Genomic DNA, 25,892 nt, shown 5'->3' with positions numbered 1-25,892 from the left:
GCTTACTCATCCAGTCTCACCTTTCACCTCCGCATATCTGTGTCCCACCTTTCTTCCCCCAGAAAGTTGGCCCCCATTATCGACGTTTCCGCCTCGGTACTTTCTACTGCGGCTTCGGTTACATACTTCGAAACTACATCCGAGGTGCTTAGTCCATCAATGGTACATCTCAAGTACTCAGTCATGGCCCGACTACGGCGCAGATTGTCGCATGAAACTCATGTCACTCATCCATTGAGTGTCTGCAGGGTTGTTGCCTGTCATGCCTCGAAAGACGACTTACCTGCCCACCAAGGACTATGAAATACCAGACATCGATCTCTTGACGTTGATCTACGGTACATTTTACACACTTGATCAGTCGCTCGGATACCGCTGACTGTTCTACAGAATCGCGAGAATCATGGACCACTGATTCCACTGTCCTCCACGCCGAAGCCGCCCAGCCTACGAACTGCATAACCAAAGGCCAGGCCCGTGACTACACCAAGAGGATAGCCTACCGCCTTAGAAACACGTACGGCATTGGAGCTAATGGGTCGGGAAAAGATGTCGTCGTCTGCATATCCTCCGGCCAGGTCCTCCTTTCCACCATCTTCTTCGGAGTCATCGCCGCAGCCGGTATATACTCAGCTGCGAGTTCAAGTTTCACACACCCCGAGCTGGCCAGACAGATCAAGCAAGGCAAGAGTCGGTTGATCATCGCCAGTCCCGATTGCAAAGATGTCGCGATCAAGGCCGCTCAAGAATGCGGAGTGCCATTGGAAAGGGTGCTTATCCTCGACAGTATGGGCGGGAACAGGATATTGCAAGATGTGCAGAAAACCGGACCGAACTTGATCGAGGGCGCAGGCAGGCCGCAAGAGATGCTGAATTGGGAAGCCATCACGGACAAGAAGACACTGGAAGAGAAGGTCATCTGTCTGCTTTACAGCAGCGGTACCACTGGTGCGCCGAAAGGAGTTAACCTCTCTCACGCAAACATCGTTTCCGAATCTCTGATTCCGCAGTACATGGTGCGTGAATACTTTGTGCGACAGCGACGGCGCGATCCGAATTTCAGATTCGAGTACCGCACCCTTGCGCACTTGCCGGCCGCCCACATCGCAGGCTGTCAGGGATACTTCGTCAATCCAGCCGTGGCGGGTGGATCAGTGTTCTGGATGCCGAAATTCGACTTTGCCAAATTCCTCGAGTACAACAAGAAATTCCGCATCACGACGTTCTTCACCGTCCCGCCGATATATCTGCTCGTTGCGAAAAGTCCGCTCGTGACGGACCAGTTCGAAAGTATGCACCACGCAATTACTGGCGCAGCACCAATGGGCGCGGAACTACAAAGTCTCGCCGAACAGAAGATGGGATGCCACATCAGCCAAACATGGGGACTGAGCGAGTCCACAGGAAGCGTGACGGGGATGCCCTGGGACGAGGACGATAACGGTACGGGCTCGGTGTCGCCTTTGTTGCCGAATACTAGGATGCGCATTGTCGATGACGACGAGGTCGATGTCGAAGAGGGCATGGAGGGCGAGTTCATCTTGCAAGGCCCCATGATCTCGAAGGGATATTGGGACAATGAGAAGGCCACGCGGGAGAGTTTTACCAAGGATGGCTTATGGTTCAAGACGGGAGACGTGGGACTCGTTAGGAACGGAAGATTTTATGTCGTGGATCGGAAGAAGGTGACTTTGCATGACCACCTACAGACTATCACAGCCTTGACTGACCATGTGCCACTACAGGAATTAATCAAGTACAAAGGCCTCCAAGTCGCGCCTGCCGAGCTTGAAGCACTATTGTTGAGCCACGAGCTTATTCTGGACGCTGCCGTCATTGGCGTGTCTGACCCAGACGGTTCCGGCAATGAATTGCCGCGGGCATATGTCGTGGCTGATCGAGCTAAGATCTCGGCAGACCAGATCAAGGATTTTGTCCGGAAGAAGCTGGCCCAGCATAAACAGCTGCGTGGTGGTGTGGTGTATCTTGATGCTGTTCCTAAGAGTCCCTCGGGCAAGATACTGAGGAGGGAATTAAGGGATATGGTCAAGAGGGAGACACCGGGACAGGGTGCTAAGCTGTAATGTCTTAGACATGAGCTTTGGAGTCGTCCTAGATGATGCTGATGGGATACAAGGGACGCAATAGAGAGGTTTCAGTCCACAACGGTTGGATGTCTGTAGTAGAGTAGAAGCTCGGCTAGAATCCTCGATACCGAAGTTATTCCCAGATAGGAAGAGAGTGGGACCTAACGAAGACCTGACCTAATTTTTCCATCCCATCATCCTCCGCTGCTGTTGTCATTTGTCGACCTTCATGAACAGCTTAAGAGAGACAACATGTGTAAGGGAACGAACATATCGAGCTGCCGAAAAAGCTGGGCGATTGCTCTCAGGCATGGATTCCCAGAATGGCAAGAGCAGATGAGCTGCGAGAAGTACTTTTGCTGTGCCACTAGTTTGCGAAACATCCCCTCGGCATCTTCAGCTGCCAAGCGCCGTATCTTGATCGACTGAGGAGTTGCTGGTCGTACGCCTTGGCTGGCTTGGTTCTGTTAAAGTTAGTCGAGATGTCAACACGAGGTAGAAGAGGCATATTATATAGCAACCCAAGATTTCAACCTGCTTACAAGACAGTCTTCCTTACGAGATAACAGGCAATCAGCTAATTCCACTCAGACTTTTAGGCGATAGCTCTCAAGAAAACCCAAGCACAAGAGCGAGGGCATCAATCTAGATGTTCAAGACGACCCTGGATGAGAGGCGGCAGTCACGGCACGACTCGTGTTCATGGCGAAGGTCTAGTATGTTGTAGAGCCTAGGCCTCTCGTACTCGCGTTGGCAAAGCCTCAATTACGTGAAACTCCTGTCATTTGTCACTGGGCCCATTTCTTCAACGTGTCTGTCTTAATGGGATGCGAGAGGCAAGCCCAATCGCCAGGTACAGGCCAGCGGACAGGAGTCAAGACTGGGCTCTTACAGAAACATAAAATCCTCGAGGTTCTGCTGTCAAGTCGCTCGCTATGCTACTGTTTGTTTTCACAGGACGATTCCTGTGCTACAGAACGCTCTCAGCATGGGACCAAAACTTCTTGCAGCCCTCTTTTCTTTGGTCGTTACGACTATCGCCATACCGGTGGAGCCAGAGATTGAAGCCAGGGCTGTCAATTGTAAAATCGTTGATGCCGTCATCAACTATTTCACCCCCTATACTGCTCAGGCCAGCTCGTTCTGCTCTGCCTATCTGCAGACCACTGCAACCGTCTCAGTGACCGTTCAAAAACTACAAAAACGGTAAGCCCAGCAAGTTCTCAATCCATATCTCGCCGTATGACCTGGATGATGCAATGCTGTTCTTCCCCAGGTGCTCAAACACAATCATACTGACACTCAGCAGGTCACTACAGGGAAAGTCACCGGAACTGTGACGGTCACGCAATACTCGACCGCCGTCAATACCTTCGTGAAGCGAGACACCTCAGTTCCGCGGCCAACCTGGTTACCCAAAGCCATAGCTGCTAACCTGGTGTCCTCCGCGTGCTCGTGCTATATCACTCCGCCGCCTGCTAAGACGACGAAAACCACAATCACCACAGGCACGACAACTGTCACTGTCAGCAAAAGCGCTGCCGCCACACAGACCGTCACAGAACCCATCTATTGTGGTGTGGTAGGGGTCATATATGAATTCGATAGCGAGGGCAATCCTGTCTACTTGGCGAGCGGAGGGGGCTATACGTTACAACAGTGCAAGGCCCTTTGCGTCAGCGAGCCCGCATGCCTCACCTTCATTTACGACGACGACGGGACAGGCGCGTGTACCACGGTACCTTTTACGATTGCTGGACACTTTGACCCAGGTTCGTCGCTCGAAATCACCGAACAGTACAATTATGATCGAAATTGTGCCGTCTGAGTCTGAACTGCGCAAGAAGTTTTGGTGGAGAACGATTGTGGAAGACAATGATAAGCGCTGATATGAGGATAATGGACGGACAGATAGATGATTGCATGTATTGCCTCCTGGGCTATCGTTAGTAACCATAACCATGCACAGGAAAAACAATGGACCACCAACTTTCGAGCAGGGAGGGATAATTTTGCAATTGAACAACCGGAGCAGACTGCTCTGCGCGTTGACGCAGTGCGTAGGCTTCCTAGGTCAGAGCGTCGGTTGACCATAAAGCTCGAAGACTGGGAAAGAGAGAGGCGATGTTCCCCCACAGGTGCACATGCCTTAGGACGACGAGGCTGTCCCTAACCATCAGAAAGGATATGATTGGCTCGCTCGGCCTCATGATTACCAGATATGGGATAGCGTGACCCTCATTCCGCCTCGCCGACATGATCTCGGTCCTCACTCTTCCCCGGACACACTGCCATCTTTCGCAGGCTAGGCCATCCTCGGAAATCCTGATGGTTATAGACCCACTCATTCTGCAGGTCCAGTCTGGCCCACAAGACAGTATCGCTCTCTTCTGATGAGCCGACACGCGTGGTATATCAAGACTAACCTTGTCTGGGAATCGTGACAGCCACAGGCTTTGCTGCCTCGTCTGTACAAACACGGTGGCCACCAGGAGGGGCGGGTCGGCCCTGGCATGCTAGAGTTTGGCCCAAGAAAGCGCATCGTAGGTTCATGATTTCCCAATCCGGGGCTACGCTATTCCTGTTGTAGGAATGCTGAGGCTTGGATGGGGAGAGACTCTAATGTTCTTCTGATCCACACTTGCCTGTTGCAAGACAGAATACTCGTGCATGATCGATACAAGTCAGGCACACTGTCTGAGTATCGGATACAATATCAGACCACTCACTGGGCAAGGAGAACCGCCGATAGACAATACCAGCATATGCTCGGTGATGGCGAGGGTCCTAAGTCCCAGATAGGAGATGCTGAGGTGGAGAACAACTGCATGCACATTGGGATCGTAGCTCATTTTGGAAATGTTGATACCGCTTTGCCATCGATGAAGTGTATGGCACTCGTGATAACCGCTGCGAAGGGGATATAAAAAGCATGTGTGATGTTCATAACTCTTCCATCTGCAATCTCCTCAATAAGCTGTACACGTCACGACCAGTGACACCACTAAGGTCAGCGTTCACCTGAGATCCATCTCAGATAAGTGCAGTCCGGCTTGAGGGAAATCGTTGTCTGGACCTAACGAGATATCACAGTAGCCATGTCGACATCTCAAGCCCCAAATTCTCGAGTCATGAAGGAAGTGTTAGCCGGCATGGACAGGTTCAAAGACCCGACAATGAACTCTTTGGTGATGAGCAACAACAATCAGCTCCAAGCAGAGCTTGATGAGATCCTCAGCCATGGTTCAACAGATGGCGCAGGAAGCGGAGGGGCCTTTGACCAAAGCGATCATTGGAAGAAAGTGCAAAGACCCTTGGATCGAGCTGGGTTATGGCATGGCGTTTCGTCGTACAAAGGGATTCATGCGAGCAACCACGATGGAGTGCAATGCCAGAAGAACAGCGTGGGATCTCTGCGAGTCGAGAGGTCCCAGAGTGGGTGAGCCAGCATAGCCGATATCGGATGTTGATATGAAGCGTTGGATAGTGCATAGACCGGTACGCTTCATCCACCAACACCTTAGAAACTTGTAGCACGTTTCGAACTCCACGCCGCCCATGTAACCACCCTGGGCGAACAGGCAGACCTTGATCCCTGAATGACGTCGCCGAGTCGTAAGTTATAGCAGGATTCCGGCTGGATCTCCATTCTCCTGGGATTTTGCTACGCCTTACCAGCCCGAGTGTCCCACAAAGCCGGCGCCAGTGCCGTCGTCTACAACTTTTGCATACAGACCTCCTGCCAAGCGCTTCATCTCGCCCAAATCATTGAGGCTTCGACCGCGGTCTCTTGAATCATCATCCAAGCCATGGAACAGCAAAGCGAGCGGACTCGCCGACCACAGCCAGTTTGGGCCGCTGCATTTCTCGGTAATGACGAGTGTGGCAATGAGTAACACCACAGTCCCTGCCAGCAGTGCAGCCGGATAGGTGAGCTAGGACCATTGCACGGAAATACAGGTCTCTGTCTGCAAGGCTTGGCCGACGGTCGGCGCACTGTTGCTGGGGTCGCCTGTCTGGCGTATCTGGATAGTCATGGGCTCAGCCAGGTCGCCCCACGCAGTGTTCATTGTCTGCAAGGATGCGTTGCCGTCGTTCCAAAGCAGGCCCATCCACGTCGGGTCCTCGTCGTCAGAGTAATCGGACCGGGCTGCGGAGCCCACAAGGAAACGGTCGAGGAATTGGACCAGGCCAAGCGGATCGGCGTAATTGAAATAGCAGTCGAGCGGCAGTGGGTCAGTGAGGTTAAATTGATATTTGTCCACGGATCCGGATAAGACGGCGATGCTCTGATTGGCCAAAGACGAAGCTGCAAAGTATGACCCGTTGATGAGGCAGGGCATTGGCGTCGCCACGAAGCCGAGGGTCATATCGTAGGCAAGAAGCGACATGTTCCGCGTCATGTTGTGCGTCGAGATCAGCTGTTCAGTGGTCTCGCCTTGGTCAACCCGTCCTCGATAGGTTCGTACGCAAGGCCAGAGTGAGCACCGGAGCGCCATCACATTCGTGTACGGCACGCTCGTTTCACCAACAGAGTCGTTGCTGGTACTATATCCGGAACTTTGAGTGTAGAAAAGCATCTCAGCCGTGTTCAATATTTCAGAGGGATCAGCATCCGCACTTGAGAAGGAGACGGTGTCTATGACCATGACTATGGGTGGCTCCCTGGAGATGTTGAGCCCTGAGGGGAGTTGCCAAATGCAATCTTCAGAAGTGAAGTTGTTGACGCTGTATTTTGTGCAACCGTATTCAATCTTATTCGTAGCATTGACACAACCCCCACATACGCCCAAGGTGCGGTATTCCGGGAACGTGCAGTTACCGGTACTGCATGTGAGTGTGATCGGACTGAAAGACTTGTACATGCCTTTGATTATGGCGGCCTGCATCGACAAATCCAGAGTCTCCGTGCCCGCTCCGTTATGCATACCGGTGACGGTGTAGTTGTTCGTGCGAGCCACAGAAGCCAATCCCTTTTCCGCAGCACGGACGCAGGGATCGTATCTTCCCACCTGCTGGATGAAAGGATCGCTTACAAGAGCCAGGATGGTTAATGCGGCCCCAAGCGATGCTAGACCTGTACTATGCAGACTCCCAATCAACTTTACCGAACCCCAAGCTCCGCGACATGCATCATCGAAGATGACAAGGTTGGCAAGTGGCCGTGGCTTCTGAAACCATGACCACTTCAGTTGACCAGGAGCTGCAAGGCACGCGCAATCAGAATGGGATTCAAGTGCCGACTCATTTGAGAAGCAAGTAACTGACCCTCAGCGATGCAGACTGATACTGCTGCCTTGAAGATTACTGAGAAGATAGATACAAGCACATTGATGGAGATGCCAAAAGGCCATTCCGGCAATGGTCGAGTGTTGTGAGTTGCAAGCGTAATGCTGATGGCCAACAGCGATAAAGCTGCCACAATCAGGCTAGAAAGTCCGAGCCCCATCTCTGGGATATCAACCGAAAGCCTTGTGCACTTTTCCTTGGGTTTGTGAGTACTGCTTTATTGCCCGCGGTATTAGTATTGGCGGATTGCGATACCATCAACGGAGCTTTGTTATCTTGCACGTCTTGAGCACCGTGGACAGGATCCGTATGACGTGTCGGGAGACTCTCTGGTGCTGCTTGCTCGTGGACCCGGTCGTTCATAGCTCCAGCAACGAGCACAGCCCGTCACGAGAACGTGGAAGTCGGAGTGTAAGGCGTAATGATTGTCATGACCAAAAGATAATGGTCTTTGCATCTCCTTATATCGAACGCCCGCCCAGCAGATCATGCCGGCCGCACCACATGCCGCCGAGGCAGGCATCATATGGTCGCCTTGTCAGGATGCTGTAATTTGTAGGACCATGTTTTCGTAGCTTGACGCCGACTTTCTTGGCCTTTGTTTTGGCCCCTTTGGAACGATTTTTCCGGTTCCAACCAAACCTAAAACCCTCGTCCTCAAGTTATGCCTTACCATCTACGAGTACGTGCCATAGTTTCTGAGATCGCGGGGCGACCGTTCAGGACTGTTCTTGTCGGTCCTGGCACTCTGGCTACGGCATCGGCAGCCAGGTCGATGCAGCTTTGCAGGCGTCTTCAGCGCACACCAGCCGTGGGCACTACAGCGAGCCTGTCTAAGTATCTACTACCTCGCACACAACATTTGATCCGTTGGCAGAACTGTTCGGTGAGGCTCGCTACAGTCACACCTAGCTGTTCTGTGCCACCAGGGCTCATCCATTCCAGCGCATCGGTTGCCACATCTAAGGAATACGGCAGACGATTGATTGAGACATCACCTTACTGTAGTACGTAGTATCTCTAGAATTACGCCTTAGTCTAAGAGAGGCTTGAGCGGCGCGTGTTTTACCCATGGCTGTCGAGACCAATCACCCTTAATCGCCTCGATGCACGCCAGGAAATCTTTCGCTTAACCCGTACTTTTGTTCAGGCCCACCAGTGTTGGCTCTCGTTATCGCAAGCCGACAACAGTTGACAAGCGTTTACATGACGGCAGAAGACGCCATTCCGTTTGGTTAATATCCAAGGCCGTATAAGTAAAAGCTAAGTAGCCTTGACAAAGCCGGTCAAAATCTCAATCACTAATCGAGATGGTGGTGCATTTTGTCGACAGGCCTAAGCAGGAGTATAGTCCTTCTTATAAGATAGCAAGAATCCAGGGTTGAAGATGGAGACCCTCACTGAGTCTTGCCCAATGACCACGCCTTCACTATGGGGAAGATACAAATCGCATCCATTGTACTGCAGACTTGCGATTGAACCTTTACTATCCGTCATCTAGGTATGCAGTTGACGCTACGCTTCGGCATCGGCACGAACACCGATAGTCTACGAATGCATAAGAACTTTATCGTAACCGCGTAAATCACGTTATGACCTGATTGTAAGCTCTACCATTGCTCGTATTCCCGCAAAGCTTTGACGACCTGTACCACACCCCAGCTGAAAATGACTTTCGACGGCTTCAACACCCTCCCGACCAATGCCGCAGAAGCAATAACGCCATGGAAAGTCAGCATCCCGCAACAAGACCTCGACAGGCTAGCTACACTGCTGCAGGTCTCCGAGCTAGCTCCTCCCACGTTCGAAAATTCCCTACCAGGGCATGATAGGCGGCTAGGCATACGACGGGACTGGCTGTCAGCCGCGAAGCATCACTGGGAGACCGAATTCGACTGGAGAAAACATGAGGAGCACATCAACTCTCTCCCCCAATTCAAGGCTACCATCCGTGACAGCCTCGGCCGTTTCGACATCCACTTCGTCGCTCTGTTCTCGAAGCGTGAGAACGCCATTCCCATCATGTTCCTGCACGGCTGGCCGGGCAGTTTCCTTGAATTCCTGCCCATACTAGAATCATTACGCTCGCAATATACCGCCGAAACGCTACCTTACCACCTTATAGTTCCAAGTCTGCCAGGATACACATTTTCTTCCCCACCGCCTCTGGACCACGACTTCCGCGCCGACGATGCCGCACGGATCTTCGACAGCCTCATGTCGCTTCTTGGTTTCAAGTCTTACATGGTTCAGGGGGGAGATGTAGGTGGCCGCGTTGGCCGAATCATCGCATCGAATTACCCTAACTGCAAAGCCATCCATCTGAATACCTGCCCGATGCCGGAACCTGAGCATCAAGAAATCAGAAGCCCAATCGACGCCGCCGAACAGCAAGCTCTCGACAGGCACAATTTCTTCCTGCACAACGGCACCGGCTACGCACAAGAGCACGCCACACGCCCGAGCACTATCGGCTTTGTGCTATCCAGCAATCCGCTCGCCCTCCTGTCCTGGATAGGCGAGAAGTTCATGGACTGGACAGACGATGATCCTCCACTGGATGTGATCCTAGAGTCGGTCACATTGTACTGGGTCACCCGCTGCGCATCGACCAGTTTATGGTCATATCGCCAATTCTATGGGCCCAATGCAGACAGCCATGGCTCGAAGAAGTGGTATCTTGACATACCATTTGGCTTTTCATGGTTTCCAAGAGAGATCAATCCGCTTCCGAGACCGTGGATTGAGACAACAGGAAACCTGGTATTCTTCCGGAGGCATGAGAAGGGTGGACACTTCGCCGCGATGGAGAGGCCGCGGGAGCTGTGGGCTGATGTTGAGGAGTACCTGCAGTGTGTCAAGGGCGCGTTTGATACGCAATGAACTGGAAGAAAATGAAGATCGCTGCGTTGACCGGTCATCAAAAACCGCGTGACTGAATGCGATGTCTCCGCAGTGAGGATACTTCAGATACTTCTCATCATGACCTAACAACTGGTGGTTGGTTCACTCTCAATTTTCCAAGTTCCATGCCTGAAATGAATCGTCTCCCAGCACGTAAGTCATACAGAGCAGTGTCATTCCTTCCGAACAGCGCCCTGACCATGTCCACACCCCACATTGCACGGCTCCCCAATTCCAATATCACAGTGATCACCCCTCGGCGGTATGGGACCGATCTTGATAAACTTCTCGTCGAGCCTCATTGGAACGCATCAATACGCCCGGAACTGCATGTACGCAAGATATCGTTCTTCCGCAGCAGCACTCTCCGGATCAACCTCCGCCAACAAATTGTGTTGTTTGGGGCCAAGCCAGCTTTCAACCCGACTCGGATCCACCTCAGATGTCTTCACGTCGTTGCGGAGCCCAAAGCGTTGGAGATCGCGCCAGCCTTCCTTGTCATAGCGAGCAATGCTCCGTACGAGTTGACTGTTTAGCACCATGTCCTATACTTGGTCAACATCTTCCAAAGACAACAGTAACACTGAAGACGTACCCTTGACTGAAAGTCCTCGCCATAGGGGTCCTTCTTTGTCGTACTTCCTTTCAAAACTGGTGCAAGCCCCTCAACCACGAGATCTACGAAGAATGCACCAACGAGCTCATCGACTTGCGATTCCGAGTAGTCATCGTATCGCCATCCCTTTGAAAAGTAGCCGCCACTCCATTGACGCCAGATCGCCTTGCGTAGTCCAGGATGAAACTTAGTCACTCGCGCTGCAGCAGTGAGAAGGGCGCGGATATTGGGTCCTTGGTCAAGTTTCACCCACTCGCCATCATCACGGCTTGTTGGCTTCTCCGAAATCCATCTTGTCGTGAGCGTCAGATGCTGCAGATTCTTCAAAACTTTGCACAGGAAATCCAGGATATCATCATGACCCAGATCGTATACGATGATGTTCTGGGGCACTCCGAACCGCGCCGACTTGATTTTGGCTGCATTCTTTCGCCCAATGCCGTACTCAGAATTCTTGACGAATACATCGTCGAAGGCACGGATATGGTATGACTCGAAGAGATTTTCTCCGTACAGAATATCCGTGCCTTCCTCCATGAACTGTTTGTTGGCACGGAGGATGCTGGTGATGTGTTTGGGTCCAACTGTCATTGCTGTGAAATCAACGATGCTGTAATCCGAGTCCTCGTGGCCGGTTTCGTGATTTCTTCTGATGTATCCGTGGGAACGATCGAACTGCACCAAGATCGAGTCTTCCTTTACTAAGAGCAGCTTGTAGATGGTATCTCGGATTTCGCGAGGCATGCCCATTAGCTGTAGGGAAGGGTCGGTAGATGGTCCTGATCTCTCCGCAGGCTACAAGTAGTTTTAGCAGGTGGTAGATGTGCACTTTTGAGCAGGAAGAGGACTTACGTGTGAGAAGATAATCAATGCTAATATTCATGAGTCTCAGCGCCTGCTCAAGGAATGGATCGCTCATGTCGTTCCCTTGGGCGACAGATGCGTCCATAATGTCCTGGTCCAAAGCAGCCATTGTGAGTAAGATGACTGAGGATTGCGTTTTCCGAAGTCGATCAGAGCGTTGGAAGGAAGCAGGTGTCCAAGGTTGAAGATGATGGCAGTGAGAGTCCTTGTTGATATATCGATATAGGCACCGACTTACTGCCTGTCCGATTACACTAGTGATACATCACTCGTCACTCGTCGTGCCATGAGACAGTGATGGCCCAGAGTGGGAAGGCAGTGAGACTGGTGATGCGAAGTGAATTCCTGATATCCAGTGCTCGACACGGTCGCGTAGGCGTAAATGGTGACTGTCACTTGTCTGGTGTGGTAGTCGACAGTCTCATCACTGCCACAGACGACACCATTGTCATTGGAGACGTACCTTCAACTGGAAATCCTTATGGTGAGCATTCTTTCGTAGTGGAAGTCCTTTTCAAACCCTAGGACAACCTCCTGAGTCCTGACAACAAAGCCCACAAGAAGTCCACCGATGGCAACCAATGTCACTTGATCCAGACGTAGTATTATCATTCTCATTAGGACGTAGCCACACACCTTCCACAAACGCAGGATGCAATCATGGTAACCCATATTTCGAAGCACAAGAATGCCCTGGTCACTCACAGCCGTCACCACGCATCCATCGCCATCAATCGCTTTTCGTCGTTCAGCAAGTCACGATCTCCATTTCATCATGAGAGCAGCAAAAGCACCACCGGCATCCATGTGCCTTTGCGTACTTTGCACTCGCCTGAATACTCGGTATGTCCGCCGTACATTGCATATCACACAGGGTACTTGCCCCTGCTAGGCCATACTTCAACCTCATTGACGTCCACTTCGGACGATGTCGCATTGTTGGGCAGTGCAAATCTCTCGACATTGTCGTGCCAATAAGTCTGGCGCACAAGTCTGCTGTTGATAACCATGTCCTATTATGATTAGAATCATTCTTTGTCAATCGTGAAGTTCGATTCTGGACATACATTGCATTCCATGTCCTCTCCGCATGCGTTCTTCCGAATGACGCTGCCTTTCAAGAAGGCCTCCAGCCCTTCCGGCACGAGGTCGACGGAGAATTCGCCGATGATGTATCGTTTGTCCTCAAAGTCGAACAACTTTATCCATTCGTAATTTGCAAATCTACTGCCACTCCATCGGCGCCAGACAGCCTTCCGCAAAGTCGGATGGAATTTGGTAACTCTTGCCGCTACGAAGAAGACGGGCCGAAGCCTCTTCATCTCCGCTTCCTTGACTCCGTCACCGTGGGCCCCCATTTCGCTGCCGACCAAGGTTCTGAATGTGAGTTTCTTGAGCTTGATCAGATTTGCACATAGAAAGTCGAGCAACGACTGATGACCCCAGGTGGGCCCCTTGAAGGTGGGCCCCGGTAAATTGAAGCGGGCAAATTTGATCTTGGCCATATTCGTAGGTCCGATGCCGTACTGGGCCACTTTGAGAGGCGCCCGCTTGAATATACGCATTGATTGAGACTCGAACACATTCGCTCCGTACAGGATGTCCGTAGCTTCTTGCGCGGTTCGTTTGTTGACGCGAAGGATGCTCGTCTCAAGCTGTTGTGGGCGGACAAACATCAATGCAGAGTTGCCTGAATATGGTCCACCCCGTCTCGCATGGGTGGAAGTTATCTGGATGGAATCTTCTTTCACCAGAATATGTCTCAGGATCGCCTCTCGAATCTCAATCGGCATACCCATCAGCTGTAGCTCAGGATTGTCAGACGGCCCAGACGTCTCTGCAGGCTATAAAAGGCGTTAGTAGGTGGTCGCCTTTTGCATTTCGCGTAAAGACGACTGACGTGTGGGTAGTTGAAGATATCATCGTTAATATCCATCATTCTCTCCGCCTCCTCGAGAAATGCATCGTTCATATTGTTACTTCGGGCGACAAACACATGCACAGGGCTGGGAGTCGGAGAAGTTGTGGTAATTGTGAACAGAGGGTTGCGGTTTCTGGAACGCGATCAAGTTGTGGATTGAACCCGGGTGCCCAGGCTGGAAGAGGTGGAAGTGAAGCTTTGGCGATATATCTATAGGCACCCCTGTAATTCCTGTCCGCCTGCGGTGGATATCTTCACGCGTCTTGCGTCGTGGCGTGAGGCAGTGTCATCCTCAGTTTCCAGTAGTGAAGCTGCGGTGAAGGTGAATGCATGACTCCCGTCAGAGACCGCTGACACGGGTGGTTGGATGCGGTTGGGTACTGTCACTCATCCTGTATCGCAGTCACTGATGGCATAGATGCCAGCCGGCAATGGCAGTATCTCATGGCATTAGCTGAGCCGCACATTGACGGTGGCGCTTCTTCTGCGTTCGGAAGAGTGGCGTGAGCAAGAAGACCACTGTCGAGGCTATGAAGCACATTCTTTGGTAAGATTAAGTCATCTGGTTTGACTTTGGCCCAGCAGACAAACACCATGTGTGTGCAACACCACATTTCCCTCAATCTGGGCATGATGAGTTTGTGGGCAAGGCTGTTTGCTTAGTGTGGTCCAACTGCTGATTGTCCAGGAAGCATGTCCAAGAATGCACACAAAGGTCAAAGGGCATCATATGTTATCTCAACTTTTTGGAGCATGTTTGTCAAGAGACGTTCTCATGTCAGGACGCCTCACCTCCTTTGTGCGATAAAAACCATGGGCAAACCACATTCAAATGCAGCCTTTGACCAAACTCATCGAGACATGAGGGTCGATGCCTAGCATCTCACGGGCTTGTTGTCGATAGCGTCAATGACCGCAAAAATGCTTCCGTCGTTGAAGCGATCGATGTTGTCGGATTTCGTGGAAAGGTCGTGAGAATTGTAGTACGGAGTGCGGAGTACAGACAACATTGTTGGAGCAGAGCATTCCTTTTATAATCGCCCTTGTCTCATTGGCTTCAACCCCTTTTTACACTCTCGCGCGAGATGCCAAAGTGCCGGCATGTGGCCGGACCCTGCAGCATCCTGGTGTCTCGTCTTGCGCCTCCCATTGGACCTTATCATTATCAGATCGTGCGAGGCCAACCATCACCAACACTCCCCTTCTTACTAACACTCACATTCGACCAAAGATGCATCTTTCACATCTTCCAAATCTGTCCATTACGTCTTGCAATCCCAATCGAGGACCCTCGAATCGTCAACTCACCGGCCTGTGAGCCGAGACACGTGGCCGGCACTGCCCAGCAGCAACAGTCTTCCCCACCACTCCACGCTCTGCGCCGCATGGTCATCAACCAAAAGTGCACGCATGGCATGAATCCGATCAAGCTTGGCAGATCACTGCACAAAACATCAACGCCCGTAGCGTCCAAAGTACTATATCGAAGCCACACTAATACCAGCATCTCCCGGCTAAGGCTCCATCAACCACTATCAACTCACCAATCCCACCAAGAGCCGTCCATGATAACTACGCACCGCCCAGCCCAACAACAGTCGCGAACCATGGGCGGTCGAACGCCCATCGAGCCGCAGCGCGTTGATGCACCCCTGACATCCTCAGCAACCTTTCTCGTCCTATCAGTCAAGCTCGACGACGACGACGCCACACCGTCCGCTCCACACTCGCCAGCGTCGAAGGCCTTTCCAAGAACGTATCAATTCGCGACCTCAACGCCTCATTCGCCTGTACTGTCGGAATTGGCAGCGACGCCTGGGACCGCATCACGCGCCAACCCCGACCTGCCGAACTCCACCCGTTCAGGGGATTCCACGGCAAGAAGCATTCCGCCATCGCTACGCCGGGTGATCTTCTCTTTCACATCCGCGCCCAAAGACGGGACCTGTGCTTCGAATTTGAGCGACAACTCCTCGACTCTTTGGGCGATGCCGTATCCGTAATCGATGAGACAGTCGGGTTCCGGTACTTCGACGTACGCGACCTGCTTGGCTTCGTCGATGGGACTGCTAACCCTGTCGGTCCGGCCGTCACCGAGTCCATCGTTGTCACCGAGCAGGACGATGCGGCTTCCGCGGGTGGCAGTTACGTCGTGGTTCAAAAGTACGTGCACGACATTGCGGCTTGGCGTAAAATGTCAACCGAGCAGCAGGAGAAAGTTATTGGCCGGACCAAGTTGGAGAATGTCGAGCTCGACGATGCTCCGGACGGCCAGCAGCAGTCGCACAAATCGCTGGCCACGATTGAGGATGACCAGGGCGAGGAGCACGACATTCTCCGAGACAATATGCCGTTTGGATCCCCTGGGTCCAAGGAGTTCGGGACATATTTTATCGGGTATTCCAGGAAGTTGTGGGTGACGGAGAAGATGTTGTGCCGTATGTTCATTGGGGAGCCGCCTGGTATGCATGATCGGATCCTTGACTTCTCGAGACCATTGACCGGGACGACGTTCTTTGCACCATCCGCGACTCAGTTGGCCAGTCTTGGTGATAGCTAATGGCGGAGTCTCTTTGGTTATGAGAACAAATGTCAAGATTGATAGTACATCCTAGGATAGAAGCCCATTACCATCTCAGCCCAGTCAAACACTGCTAGCGTGTTCCTCAACAGCGGATCACCCACAAAATACGCATCCTGCAAACCCAGCTATAATTAAAGTGTAGCACGAACCATAGGTCCTCCGCCTAACCAGGTCCGCCGTGTCAATGTAGTACGTAGCACCACCAATCATAACACCGAATGGCTCTGACAAGACAGCCTTGCAGTTCAAGAAGATCGTAGATCCAGATGCTGTCCCAGGGGGTGACCAATTGTTGTTCAATAGCGTGTCAACTTCGTGCGGGATTTCCGGGCCATTGTACCCAGAATCGATCATGGAGGGTGTGGTCGGTGCTACGACTGATCCACCAAGTTCGAAGCGGTCTGGAGTGATGTTATACCATGAATTCTGGGTGGTCGACGTTTTGGACCATAATTCGATCGGTGCGGACGTGAATGTCGACGAAACATTGATGGCAGGATCAGTCAACGACGGAATCCCGCCAATTGTCAGGACTCTGCCAATACCGGTGGATGAGGCATCGCGAGATATGGCAAGTGAGAACTTCTTGCAATGTGTAGCGGCAAATGCGGACGTATCGAAAGTGTTTCCATGATTGACGGATACCGGACCGTGGCGTTGATACTCGAGTTGTGTGCCATTGTGCCGCCGGAGAATACAAGGCCGGTGATACCAGAGTAGTCCGGTAGCCCTGGCGACGGATCCGACGTCTGTGGCGATATTGTTAGGTTGGGAAGGCATGATGAAGTGACACTCACCTCATTCGGAGCACTCATAATCTGGCTGTGGCAATTCGAGGCCATTAATCGTGACATTACAGTATCCGATAGGTCCGTACACGCATCGTCAGGTAGGGACGCTAGATCCATAGCAAGTGAGTTGATGGAGACTTGGTATAGCAGTGGAGTCTGCATCAAATTTGAATGTGCTTGTTCAGTTGCAGAAGCTGGGGTTCTTTTGGCCAGAGAAGCTTTGAGTCGCGTTGTCGAACGTATAGTAACACTCGTAGCCGGTCTGCATCAGCCACGTATCGGAACTTCCTGTTTGGATGTCTGCGTTGAGCGTCTGGCCCCCAACAGAGATGGGGAGCACATATTTGTTGCGCTGATTGTCAATGAGGTTATTGGATGCTCCTCTCGGGCCGCTACCAGCAGGAGGAGGCCAGCGGGTGGGTTCGAGGAGTAGGGAGAATGAGGGTGGTCGCCACGGGAGACTCGGGCAATGGGAAAACCGCCAGCGGCCAAGCTCGAAAGCGAAAGGAGGTGAGGTACCGCGAGTATACTTTACCTCATATCGAAGATCCCTCACGCTGTAAGGATGAACGACTAGCACCCTGCGGGAGGTCCGATTGCAGTATCTCGATGCTTCCGTTGCGCAGCTGCTTAGCATACTGTACCTTCAAGCGACTATGGTCACCTCGAAATGGTGAGTTCGTGACGCTTGCTCACCTGTTCATATTGACGTACTCTGGGAAAGATGGGAGCATACATGTCCCAAAGATTGGTTCTTCGGGCCTCAAATAGGGACATTGCAAAGCCTATTATGACGGTGCTCGCCCAAGGTTCAGGGTCCGACCAGGCATCTGTCTGCACCTGGTCGCAATGTAGGCCACGGTCGAAATCATCGTCCAGCACATGACGCAGAGCAAGCGCTTGCATTCTTGCTTGGAGACATCTTCGAATCAATGTCATAGCTAGTGCTCAGACTAAGCGAGCGAAAACTGGTTGTCATTGAGCGCTCTGCAGGTAAGTACGTCGTGCTGTGGGAACGGTCGGTTGCTGGGCTATTGGTCGACTAACGGCCAGGACTGCGACATATGAATGACGGAGTGTAAAGCGACCCAGATCAAGCTGTGAAGGACTTCGCTATACTCTCACGGTCCTGCCAGTAGCGAGGGAGTACGAGCTCGAAGCAGCGACGCGTCACCTGGACAAATACTCACCCAACCGAGCCGGACTGCCAGTCGATCGTCGAAAGCGATTTCCGTCATGTCTCGGTATTGCTAATGTGCCGCAAGCGTCAACCAGATAGCAGATGGGGTATTAGCTGGATCTCATTTCTGCCGTTCATGCACACCAAGCACGAGCATTTGGCAACGCATTCGTCGTCGAGTCAAGCTCCTGGATGCTGATAGAGTTGCATTGGTATGGAATCTCCCTGCAGGATGTCTCAGACGAGATGCATTCAGCACCTATAAACTGCACTTGATGCAAATTCATTGTGAGTGATGACCAACGAGAACATGCCAATAGCCACACAGTGTGGCATAGATCGGCAGGAAGGAAAAGGCGATTTTTGGAGGCAAGAAAAGGCGACATATGCGCAGTGGCTGGCATACATGCCACGAGGCTGTCCTGATCGGCAAGATAATCGTGGAGGTCTCCTGAATGAGTTAAGTCATCCACACACTCCAGCTGGACAGGCCACTGGACATTTGAGCTGCGTGCCGTGTGCCGTGAAGTGGCTTTCGAAATGTGAAGTCTTTCAATGGCAGGAGTCATCAGGACCGGCACGTTTCGGCAGCGCCCTCTTGCACCTTCCATTCCGCGACATTGGTAGGTGGAATGCTTCGGAACAAACCCCATCTGCGCTCGAGGATCAACATGGATGTCGTGGATCGTCATTCACGCAGCATCTCAGGAGTCAGCGACGCGTACTCTCAATGCTCCTGTCCAACACTGCACAGCAAGATCATCGTTGTCGACACATGGTAGTCGTTGGCAATGTCCAACTTTTCCTTTCCACCTCCAGGTACTTCTTTACTGATGACAGCATAAGGAGCTGATTGAAGGTGCTTGCACCTAGGTGAAACGTTTCGAGCGTGAATCTCGCTTAGACATAACTGACATCATTTATTACGACGCCTCATCGTTTGTCGACTGGTCGTCCAACAGGAGAAAAGAACACTGATCAAGTGCAGGATGGAAAATATCGCCAATCCTACTCCTGCATAGTGGTGTCGGTAAGAAATGCATCACACGGCAATTCCTTCATTTCAGCTGACATGGCCGTTGATCATTCCGCTTAGACCCTGCAAAGCCCCCATCTTGCTTGACCCTGTCTCATGTGGGCGCCACAACAAGAATAACCGTTAACTGTCTCTCCACAAAGATCGACACCAGCCGTGCACGCGGTTCGACAACGGGTGAGGATCAATGCAAGGAACAACCCTTGCTACCACAACGTCATTCGTACAATAATCTCCTTGATGGAACATTCGGTTACCCGAAGCCACAGATTTCAAGCCAGAACGGAGATTTTTGACTTCCTATAGTCTAAAGTTACCAGTCTGTGAACATGGACAAGGAGACTTGGTGTAGCCCTATGACATTGCAGAAGAGGCTGTACATTTGCGGCCCAAATCAATGATCCGCAAAACGTTTCGAAGATCGTTCCAAAGCCATACCATATTCAGCTATGCGCGCCGGCTCTAGTCAGCGTTGTTTTGGTCTCCAACGGTAAATGTTTCACGGCGACTTCCTGGCGAAGGACCAAATTTCGCGCCAGGGCAAAGCACATGAAGGACCATTGAGCGGAACCGGGGAATTTGTCGTTTCGATCGTTCAAGACGTAGCGCCCAATCGCAGATTGACCGCTCTCCATTATACGAGCACCGCCATACACCATGAGGGGCCCATTTTCAGGACTTCCAAGGCAGCACGTTCGCTTGACCAAACAACCTTACCACTTGCCAAGCGATCGACGCAAGGTACGACATGAACGACGTCGTTCATTACGTCGATCAACGATTGAATAGTGTTGGAATCAGAGCCTTGCGGCACGTTGTCTCGAAATATCGAACCAGGCACGGGCAGTAGTGCTGGGTCGTGGAGAGAGATCGTCGCGCATCCTGGAACTTCATTGAAGCAGTGTAGACCCTGCTTTGATGTCGATGACCACTGACTATCACACAGTCTCCCTTACAAAGGCAGCAACGAAGAGGTATAAAGATGTGGTAAGAACCTCCCCAAGAAACAGACATCCAACACAACAAGCAAACAGCAAAGCAAAGTCTTCTAAGCAACACTTCTCATACACCACTTCCAAACCTTTCAGCACCTTCAATCGTTTTTGATCCCTTCGTTCAAAACAAACAACCTCACCAACACAATGCATTTCTCCACCATCGTCATCGCTCTTGCTGGCGCCAGCACTGCTCTCGCACTCCCAGCACTCATGGAGCGCCAGGCCAGTCTCTGCACGGGGGACTACAGCGAACAGTGCTGTGCTACCGACGTCCTCGGTCTTGCTGATCTCAACTGTGCTGCCCGTAAGTTTGACTCTGTCAATTTCGCATCAATCTAAACATACTGACATGTATTGCCACAGCTCCCACAGTGCCTGCCAACACCACCGACTTCACCAACATCTGTTCAGCCATCGGACAACAGGCTCAGTGCTGCTTGTTGCCAATTGTAAGTTGAGAATCCTCTGTATCGTTCCGAGCGCAAGCTAATATACTCTTCACAGTTGGAGCAAGGTCTCATCTGCACCACACCAGTCTAGAGGACTGCATATAGGAGGACATTTCATTGGTCTGGAGGAAACGCATGACAATGGCATTCTGGCTGGCATGGGCATAGAATCTGGTCTTCGGAGCTTTGATAGGCGCCACAAGATGCATATTTCGGACTCGCCATGGCAGGACGTGTACGAGTACCTTGGTTGTGTGTACATTAGTGATGCGAAAACTGTGTAATGTGGATGAAGCTTCGACCAGTGGTCATGTTAAAAGCACTTTCCCGCTTATTCACCTCGCCTTGCATTTGATTGTGTGATCTGAACACTAAATGTCATCGATTTGAGAGTCCTGACATTGTATCTTACAACAAGCAAAGAAGTTTGCAAGACGAACCTCCTTGCTTATCATAAAGATATTCAAATTGACCATTTCCTAGCACTCGAAACGGCCACTTGTCCGTTGTACACAATTCCAGAAAGTCATCCGTAGACTCGACATCCCAGCAACAAACTCTTGTTGCTCAACCCTACATAACCCTGGTGGCATACTGTCGCTCTGCAAAATAGCGATACTTTCTGGCAGCCTTGACACGAAGCCTCTTTCCGAAGAAGATGAAGATGAAAACGGAGCCAACGATGACAGTCATCAGAACACCACACATGATGAAAACGTTCTGGACTCCAATTCCGTCGATCCATGGAGAAATTGCGAACACGAAGATGGTGGCGACGATGTTGCGGGTAACCGTCAATGCGACCATTGAGTCAGCGATGATCTAAAGGGCGTGATTAGCAATGAAGTTCACGGGAGTTGTGTAACCCAACTTACATCTTGGTAAGAATCCGTCATATAGGTCAGAGCAATACTGGCAGCAGGCGCGGTTCCAAAGGCGAGCATTCCGAATCCCACGGCAATCACACCCCAGGACGCTTCATGGCCCAGACCGATCCCGAACATAAAGGCACCAGCGGGTAGGAAAGGTACGAAAGCCGCGATCACCCAGAGTCGCATTTCCGGTTCGTAGATGCCATTGTTCCTCTTGGCCAAGCGCAGAATGATCCAATCGCTAACAGGTCCAGTGACGAGCAATCCAAGTGATATGCCAATAAATGGTGGAAGACTCATGAGGCCGACATCTGCTGAGTTGAAATTCCAAGGCGGATCATACAGGTACTCGGATGACACCGTAATGGCGATGGTCATCGTGGAGTTGATGATGGCGTATACCAGACAGATGTAGAAGACCGCGGGGATGCTGACGAAGATCTGCAAAGGCTGATAGGCGTGTCGAAAGAACTGCGACCAAGTGCCTGGTGATGTTTGCAGAAAGCTCAGGCGTTGTCGGTATGACTTCAGTGGAATGGAGTGATCGATTTCCACGTCGGTAGAGTGCACCGTGTTTGCATTGAAGGCATTGGTCTCACCGTCGGCAGCTTTCGAGTCCGCTTCCAGGGCTTTGGGATGAGCGCTGCTGGCCAATGCCAAAGGGTCCTGGAGCTCGACAGGTTCAATGCCATCGTGCTTTGGAACGTACTTTGTTTCTTCGAACCCGAAGATGTAGATTGGAATGCTGATCCCGAAAAGAATGACCATCCACCACCACACCCAACGCCAGCCCTGGTCGACAGTGACATATCCAGCAGCAAGAGGTGCAAGGGATCCGCCTATGAACAGAAACCAAACGTAGAAACTGTTCATACGTCCTCTCTGGTGGACGAAGAAGCAATCCGCGATGGTCATCTGGACCATGATCTCACATAGAGCTCCAAGGAAACAGTTGAGGGTGTTGACAGCGATGAGGTCGCCCACGGTCTTAAGCTTCGCCGTCCAGATTGCAATGGCGAATTGACCTAACAGGCTGACGATGTAAACTGGTCGCCGACCATACTTCAGGGCAAATGGGATCAAAAGAGGACCTCCGAGTGCTAGGCCAGCACAGCCTGTCGCGTAGCTGTCGTTGAGGATGTCGTAGCTGAAACCGTACTCATTCATAGGTCCCCAGGTAGGGGTAACGGCGTTGACACTGGAGATTGTGTGAGCTAGAAGTCGCGACAGTTCCGCATCATAAACTTACTCCGCGTAGACGAGCATGACATACGTGCACGCCAGTCCAAAGTTCAAGTACTTGCGCCATCGAGACCAATTCTGTGCTTGTCAGTAGCTGTTTCTGGTTGCACATAGTATGTCGTCACCGTACCAATGGGTCGTTGGGGTCGGAGGTTGGACGAGGCTGCTGAATGATTTTGTCTCCTTGGAACAAGTCTATGGTCTGGTCAGAACTCTTTGCTAGCGGCGAGAGATGAACGTCTGGGCCTCACCTTCAATCCTGACCGTTCCAGGTGGCCAATCCTTGTCCTCGTGAGTCGTAGCAACACTCATCTTGAATGACTATGGGATGTGAGAACGGTTTCAATGCCTGAATGGAGTGGTTGAAGTTGAGTTTTGGAACTCGAGGGTGAGGAGAACGCGTATTAGTACTTACAGATCTTGCTAGCTTATCTTCCCATACTGCACACTAGCGAGTCTGGCCAAAGATAACGTGCAAAGAAGTGATATGTATGGATAGTCGCGTAAGGGGAAGTGGTTGACAACACCTCTTCCACAAACATATGATCTGCTATGTCGCGCCTCTCTCTTCCAAGAAAGTTAATAATGGTTCACCTTTTGATACTTGATAAGGCAAAGAGTACAAAAATGTGAGCCTCGGTCTTCCACCCTCATGGGGACCGTGCAATTATCTGCTGAGATCATACGCATTGGGTATAGTAGTGCGAAGAGTGCGGGATTGTCTCTGCATCCGCGAAAGAGAGGACAACTTCCATCGTCGGGGCAGGAACCCATCATGGGAAATCTCGTCGTCCGGCGCTTGGCTGGTTTCGGTATAGTAGTGCGACGACAAGATAGAAAAGTTACAGATCCACCAATAGACGATCGGCACCCGCAGGCTTCTAGATCATGAGGCTGAAATGGCGATAGGACATCTCCGAGCTCGAAAAGTTTACTGCTTCGTCGCAAGGCTGCGACAATATGCAATTGACTTACGAAGAAGTCGTCAATAATCGTCGGTGGCACAATATCAGGATATCAGCTACTGCAATCGTGCTAAGTCAACAACTCTCGTGCTCGACGGTCCCGTCTATACCCTAAATACCTGTCCATATCATTTCGGTCTGAATCATCATGGGTTCTTTGGCCGTGAGGGAGCCCCCAGTTGCGAAAGGAAACGTCGAGGCTGAGCCATACAGATGGCCCCATGGCTCATCTGTCAGCCCGGAGACAACAGCACTGGTGATCATTGATATGCAGGTTGACTGTAAGTGAAACCGTTTTTCTCCCGTGTATCTTGCTATTATCACTATCGCAGTCAACTAACGCTGATCTACAGTCTGCTCTCCTGGTGGGTATATGGAGCATCAGGGTTACGATATTTCTCCTGCCAGGGCAATTCTACCGAACATTGAAGCACTACTGTCCTCGTTTCGTCAAGGCGGCTATCGAGTGTATCATACACGAGAGGGTCATCGCCCCGATCTTTCGACATTGTCCAGCAGGGAGCAATTCCGAAGTCGTAATAACCCTACTGGTTTTGGCATTGGCGACAAGGGACCGAATGGTCGCCTGCTAGTTCGTGGTGAGCCTGGGCACCAGATTGTCCCTGAATTGACTCCATTGGAATCGGAGCCTATCATCGACAAGCCTGGTCGAAGCGCCTTTCAGCACACCGACTTTAAGCTCCTGCTCGATGTTGCTGGAATCAAGAACCTCATCTTATGTGGTGTTACTACCGATGTCTGTGTGACGACGACAATGAGAGATGGCAATGATATGGGTTTGGATTGCTTGCTGGTTTCTGATGCATCGGCGGCTGGTGAAGAAGCATTGCACAAAGCTGCAGTGGCGATGGTGAAGGAGGAAGGAGGTATTTTCGGTGCTATCGGTACGACAGATGCGATACTCAAGGCTATGGCTTGATTAATGGCTAGAATTCAAAAGTGAATTACCTTTCAAACTACAAATCCGCTCATGACGCTTGATCGTGCTTATAGTCATCCCTTTCCCAAAGCTTTTTCTGTTGGATCATCTGCCTGCCTACGCTCCCAGCCACAATCTCTGGAAGCGCTTTCATCGATTCCAACCACTTATGCACTGCAGGAAATTCCTCCTCCAGGTCGGCATCCACCCAGTATGCCTCCTCATACCACGACAAATACGAGACATCTGCAACAGTCATCTTCTCACCAACCAACCACTTCCTCTCCATCAGCCACTTTTCCAGTACGGCTAGAATGCGCTTGTTCTCATCCACGAAACGCTTGTACGCACTGGGCAGGACCTCATGATGCCAGTAGCCAAACCAAAAGGCTTGACCCATCGTTGGGCCTTGACCACTCGCTTGCAGCATCATCCATTGGTTGACTTTGCTTTGCTCAAAGACATCCTTGGGGTATAGCTTATGCTCGGGGTCGTATAGTGTCACGAGATATAGCAGAATGGCAGTGCTCTCCCACACGACATGGTCGTTCTGAGTGTGATCAATCAAGGCTGGGCTCCGGCCATTAGGGTTCAGTGCTGTGAACCACTTCAGTTTCTCCTCTCTGCTGATCCGTTTAGAGTCGAAATAGATTGCTGGAAGACCTTAGCTTGATATTCCTGATAACCGAGAGTGTGAAAGGCAGCATACGTTCATATTCCAACCCGAGTAGCGATAGGACATGGGCGACTTTGAAAGCTGCAGGACAAGTGACGTGAGTGTGCAGTGTAAATTGAGCCTTCGAAGAACCCATGATGTGGAGAATTTGGGTATGCACAGTGACAATGTGTGCTGATGATGGGTACAGCAGAGAAGTGACATGATGTTGATATAGGATTCACGTGGCTTCTGTTGCCATACCCCATCGTTAAACCAACTGATCTAGTTGAGTAATCAACATCCACATGATACCCTGGATGAAAGGCTGTCTGTCGCTAAGTCCTTGATGGTCTCTCACTACGAAGGGTTGCCGGCAGTTCAAGTGGATCCAGTCATGGATGGCCAAATCCGACATTGAACATGTTCAGAAAGACTATCACAGAGGACCTCCGCATCAAGCCAGAACATTCCTTGCATTCAATTATTCATACAGGTT

General features: G+C 51.3%; 12 protein-coding genes across 12 annotated transcripts; 6 read left to right on the top strand and 6 right to left on the bottom strand.

Moving 5' to 3' along the window:
- Window positions 1–60: 60 nt before the first annotated feature.
- EDD37DRAFT_634209 (4-coumarate-CoA ligase) lies at window positions 61–2,263 on the top strand. The gene is made up of 3 exons (XM_062816833.1): window positions 61–338; window positions 391–1,685; window positions 1,746–2,263. The coding sequence occupies exons 1-3, from the start codon at window positions 263–265 to the stop codon at window positions 2,082–2,084; spliced, it is 1,710 nt and encodes a 569-aa protein (XP_062669132.1). The 5' UTR covers window positions 61–262; the 3' UTR covers window positions 2,085–2,263.
- An 812-nt stretch (window positions 2,264–3,075) lies between these two features.
- Window positions 3,076–3,915, top strand: EDD37DRAFT_667007 (uncharacterized protein; the record flags this gene model as incomplete). Its single annotated transcript, XM_062819286.1, has 2 exons — window positions 3,076–3,267; window positions 3,397–3,915. 2 exons carry the CDS (start codon window positions 3,076–3,078, stop codon window positions 3,913–3,915), a joined length of 711 nt encoding a protein of 236 aa, XP_062669131.1.
- Window positions 3,916–5,758: 1,843 nt separating this feature from the next.
- Window positions 5,759–7,536, bottom strand: EDD37DRAFT_651418 (uncharacterized protein; the record flags this gene model as incomplete). The annotated part of the gene is made up of 3 exons (XM_062818351.1): window positions 5,759–5,994; window positions 6,046–7,290; window positions 7,356–7,536. 3 exons carry the CDS (start codon window positions 7,534–7,536, stop codon window positions 5,759–5,761), a joined length of 1,662 nt encoding a protein of 553 aa, XP_062669130.1.
- A 1,343-nt stretch (window positions 7,537–8,879) lies between these two features.
- Window positions 8,880–10,536, top strand: EDD37DRAFT_463525 (Alpha/Beta hydrolase protein). The gene is made up of 2 exons (XM_062812990.1): window positions 8,880–8,979; window positions 9,039–10,536. Exon 2 carries the CDS (start codon window positions 9,045–9,047, stop codon window positions 10,257–10,259), a length of 1,215 nt encoding a protein of 404 aa, XP_062669129.1. The 5' UTR covers window positions 8,880–8,979; window positions 9,039–9,044; the 3' UTR covers window positions 10,260–10,536.
- On the bottom strand, window positions 10,426–11,880 carry EDD37DRAFT_463504 (uncharacterized protein). The gene is made up of 3 exons (XM_062812989.1): window positions 11,749–11,880; window positions 10,876–11,691; window positions 10,426–10,825 (listed from the first exon to the last, which is right to left on the bottom strand). The coding sequence occupies exons 2-3, from the start codon at window positions 11,644–11,646 to the stop codon at window positions 10,592–10,594; spliced, it is 1,005 nt and encodes a 334-aa protein (XP_062669128.1). The 5' UTR covers window positions 11,647–11,691; window positions 11,749–11,880; the 3' UTR covers window positions 10,426–10,591.
- Window positions 11,881–12,455: 575 nt separating this feature from the next.
- On the bottom strand, window positions 12,456–14,053 carry EDD37DRAFT_463502 (uncharacterized protein). Its single transcript, XM_062812988.1, has 3 exons — window positions 13,661–14,053; window positions 12,828–13,604; window positions 12,456–12,773 (listed from the first exon to the last, which is right to left on the bottom strand). The coding sequence occupies exons 1-3, from the start codon at window positions 13,730–13,732 to the stop codon at window positions 12,627–12,629; spliced, it is 996 nt and encodes a 331-aa protein (XP_062669127.1). The 5' UTR covers window positions 13,733–14,053; the 3' UTR covers window positions 12,456–12,626.
- A 1,235-nt stretch (window positions 14,054–15,288) lies between these two features.
- Window positions 15,289–16,300, top strand: EDD37DRAFT_682781 (uncharacterized protein; the record flags this gene model as incomplete). The annotated part of the gene is made up of 2 exons (XM_062819815.1): window positions 15,289–15,395; window positions 15,416–16,300. The coding sequence occupies 2 exons, from the start codon at window positions 15,289–15,291 to the stop codon at window positions 16,239–16,241; spliced, it is 933 nt and encodes a 310-aa protein (XP_062669126.1). The 3' UTR covers window positions 16,242–16,300.
- On the bottom strand, window positions 16,300–17,045 carry EDD37DRAFT_682777 (uncharacterized protein; the record flags this gene model as incomplete). The annotated part of the gene is made up of 1 exon (XM_062819814.1): window positions 16,300–17,045. One exon carries the CDS (start codon window positions 17,043–17,045, stop codon window positions 16,359–16,361), a length of 687 nt encoding a protein of 228 aa, XP_062669125.1. The 3' UTR covers window positions 16,300–16,358.
- A 3,369-nt stretch (window positions 17,046–20,414) lies between these two features.
- Window positions 20,415–20,810, top strand: EDD37DRAFT_651412 (putative hydrophobin precursor; the record flags this gene model as incomplete). The annotated part of the gene is made up of 3 exons (XM_062818350.1): window positions 20,415–20,574; window positions 20,634–20,719; window positions 20,775–20,810. The coding sequence occupies 3 exons, from the start codon at window positions 20,415–20,417 to the stop codon at window positions 20,808–20,810; spliced, it is 282 nt and encodes a 93-aa protein (XP_062669124.1).
- A 269-nt stretch (window positions 20,811–21,079) lies between these two features.
- EDD37DRAFT_634199 (synaptic vesicle transporter) lies at window positions 21,080–23,558 on the bottom strand. The gene is made up of 6 exons (XM_062816832.1): window positions 23,249–23,558; window positions 23,085–23,154; window positions 22,964–23,028; window positions 22,841–22,911; window positions 21,595–22,789; window positions 21,080–21,541 (listed from the first exon to the last, which is right to left on the bottom strand). Exons 2-6 carry the CDS (start codon window positions 23,143–23,145, stop codon window positions 21,293–21,295), a joined length of 1,641 nt encoding a protein of 546 aa, XP_062669123.1. The 5' UTR covers window positions 23,146–23,154; window positions 23,249–23,558; the 3' UTR covers window positions 21,080–21,292.
- A 204-nt stretch (window positions 23,559–23,762) lies between these two features.
- On the top strand, window positions 23,763–24,779 carry EDD37DRAFT_592777 (isochorismatase family protein). Its single transcript, XM_062814538.1, has 2 exons — window positions 23,763–24,079; window positions 24,152–24,779. Exons 1-2 carry the CDS (start codon window positions 23,947–23,949, stop codon window positions 24,736–24,738), a joined length of 720 nt encoding a protein of 239 aa, XP_062669122.1. The 5' UTR covers window positions 23,763–23,946; the 3' UTR covers window positions 24,739–24,779.
- Window positions 24,780–24,787: 8 nt separating this feature from the next.
- EDD37DRAFT_687391 (glutathione S-transferase C-terminal-like protein) lies at window positions 24,788–25,761 on the bottom strand (the record flags this gene model as incomplete). The annotated part of the gene is made up of 3 exons (XM_062819937.1): window positions 25,402–25,761; window positions 25,006–25,361; window positions 24,788–24,984 (listed from the first exon to the last, which is right to left on the bottom strand). The coding sequence occupies exons 1-3, from the start codon at window positions 25,548–25,550 to the stop codon at window positions 24,788–24,790; spliced, it is 702 nt and encodes a 233-aa protein (XP_062669121.1). The 5' UTR covers window positions 25,551–25,761.
- Between the last annotated feature and the right edge of the window lie 131 nt (window positions 25,762–25,892).

Source organism: Exophiala viscosa (assembly GCF_022695815.1).
Source record: "Exophiala viscosa unplaced genomic scaffold EDD37scaffold_7, whole genome shotgun sequence".
Lineage (NCBI taxonomy): Eukaryota > Fungi > Ascomycota > Eurotiomycetes > Chaetothyriales > Herpotrichiellaceae > Exophiala > Exophiala viscosa.
This window is presented reverse-complemented; position numbering and strand designations above follow the sequence as displayed.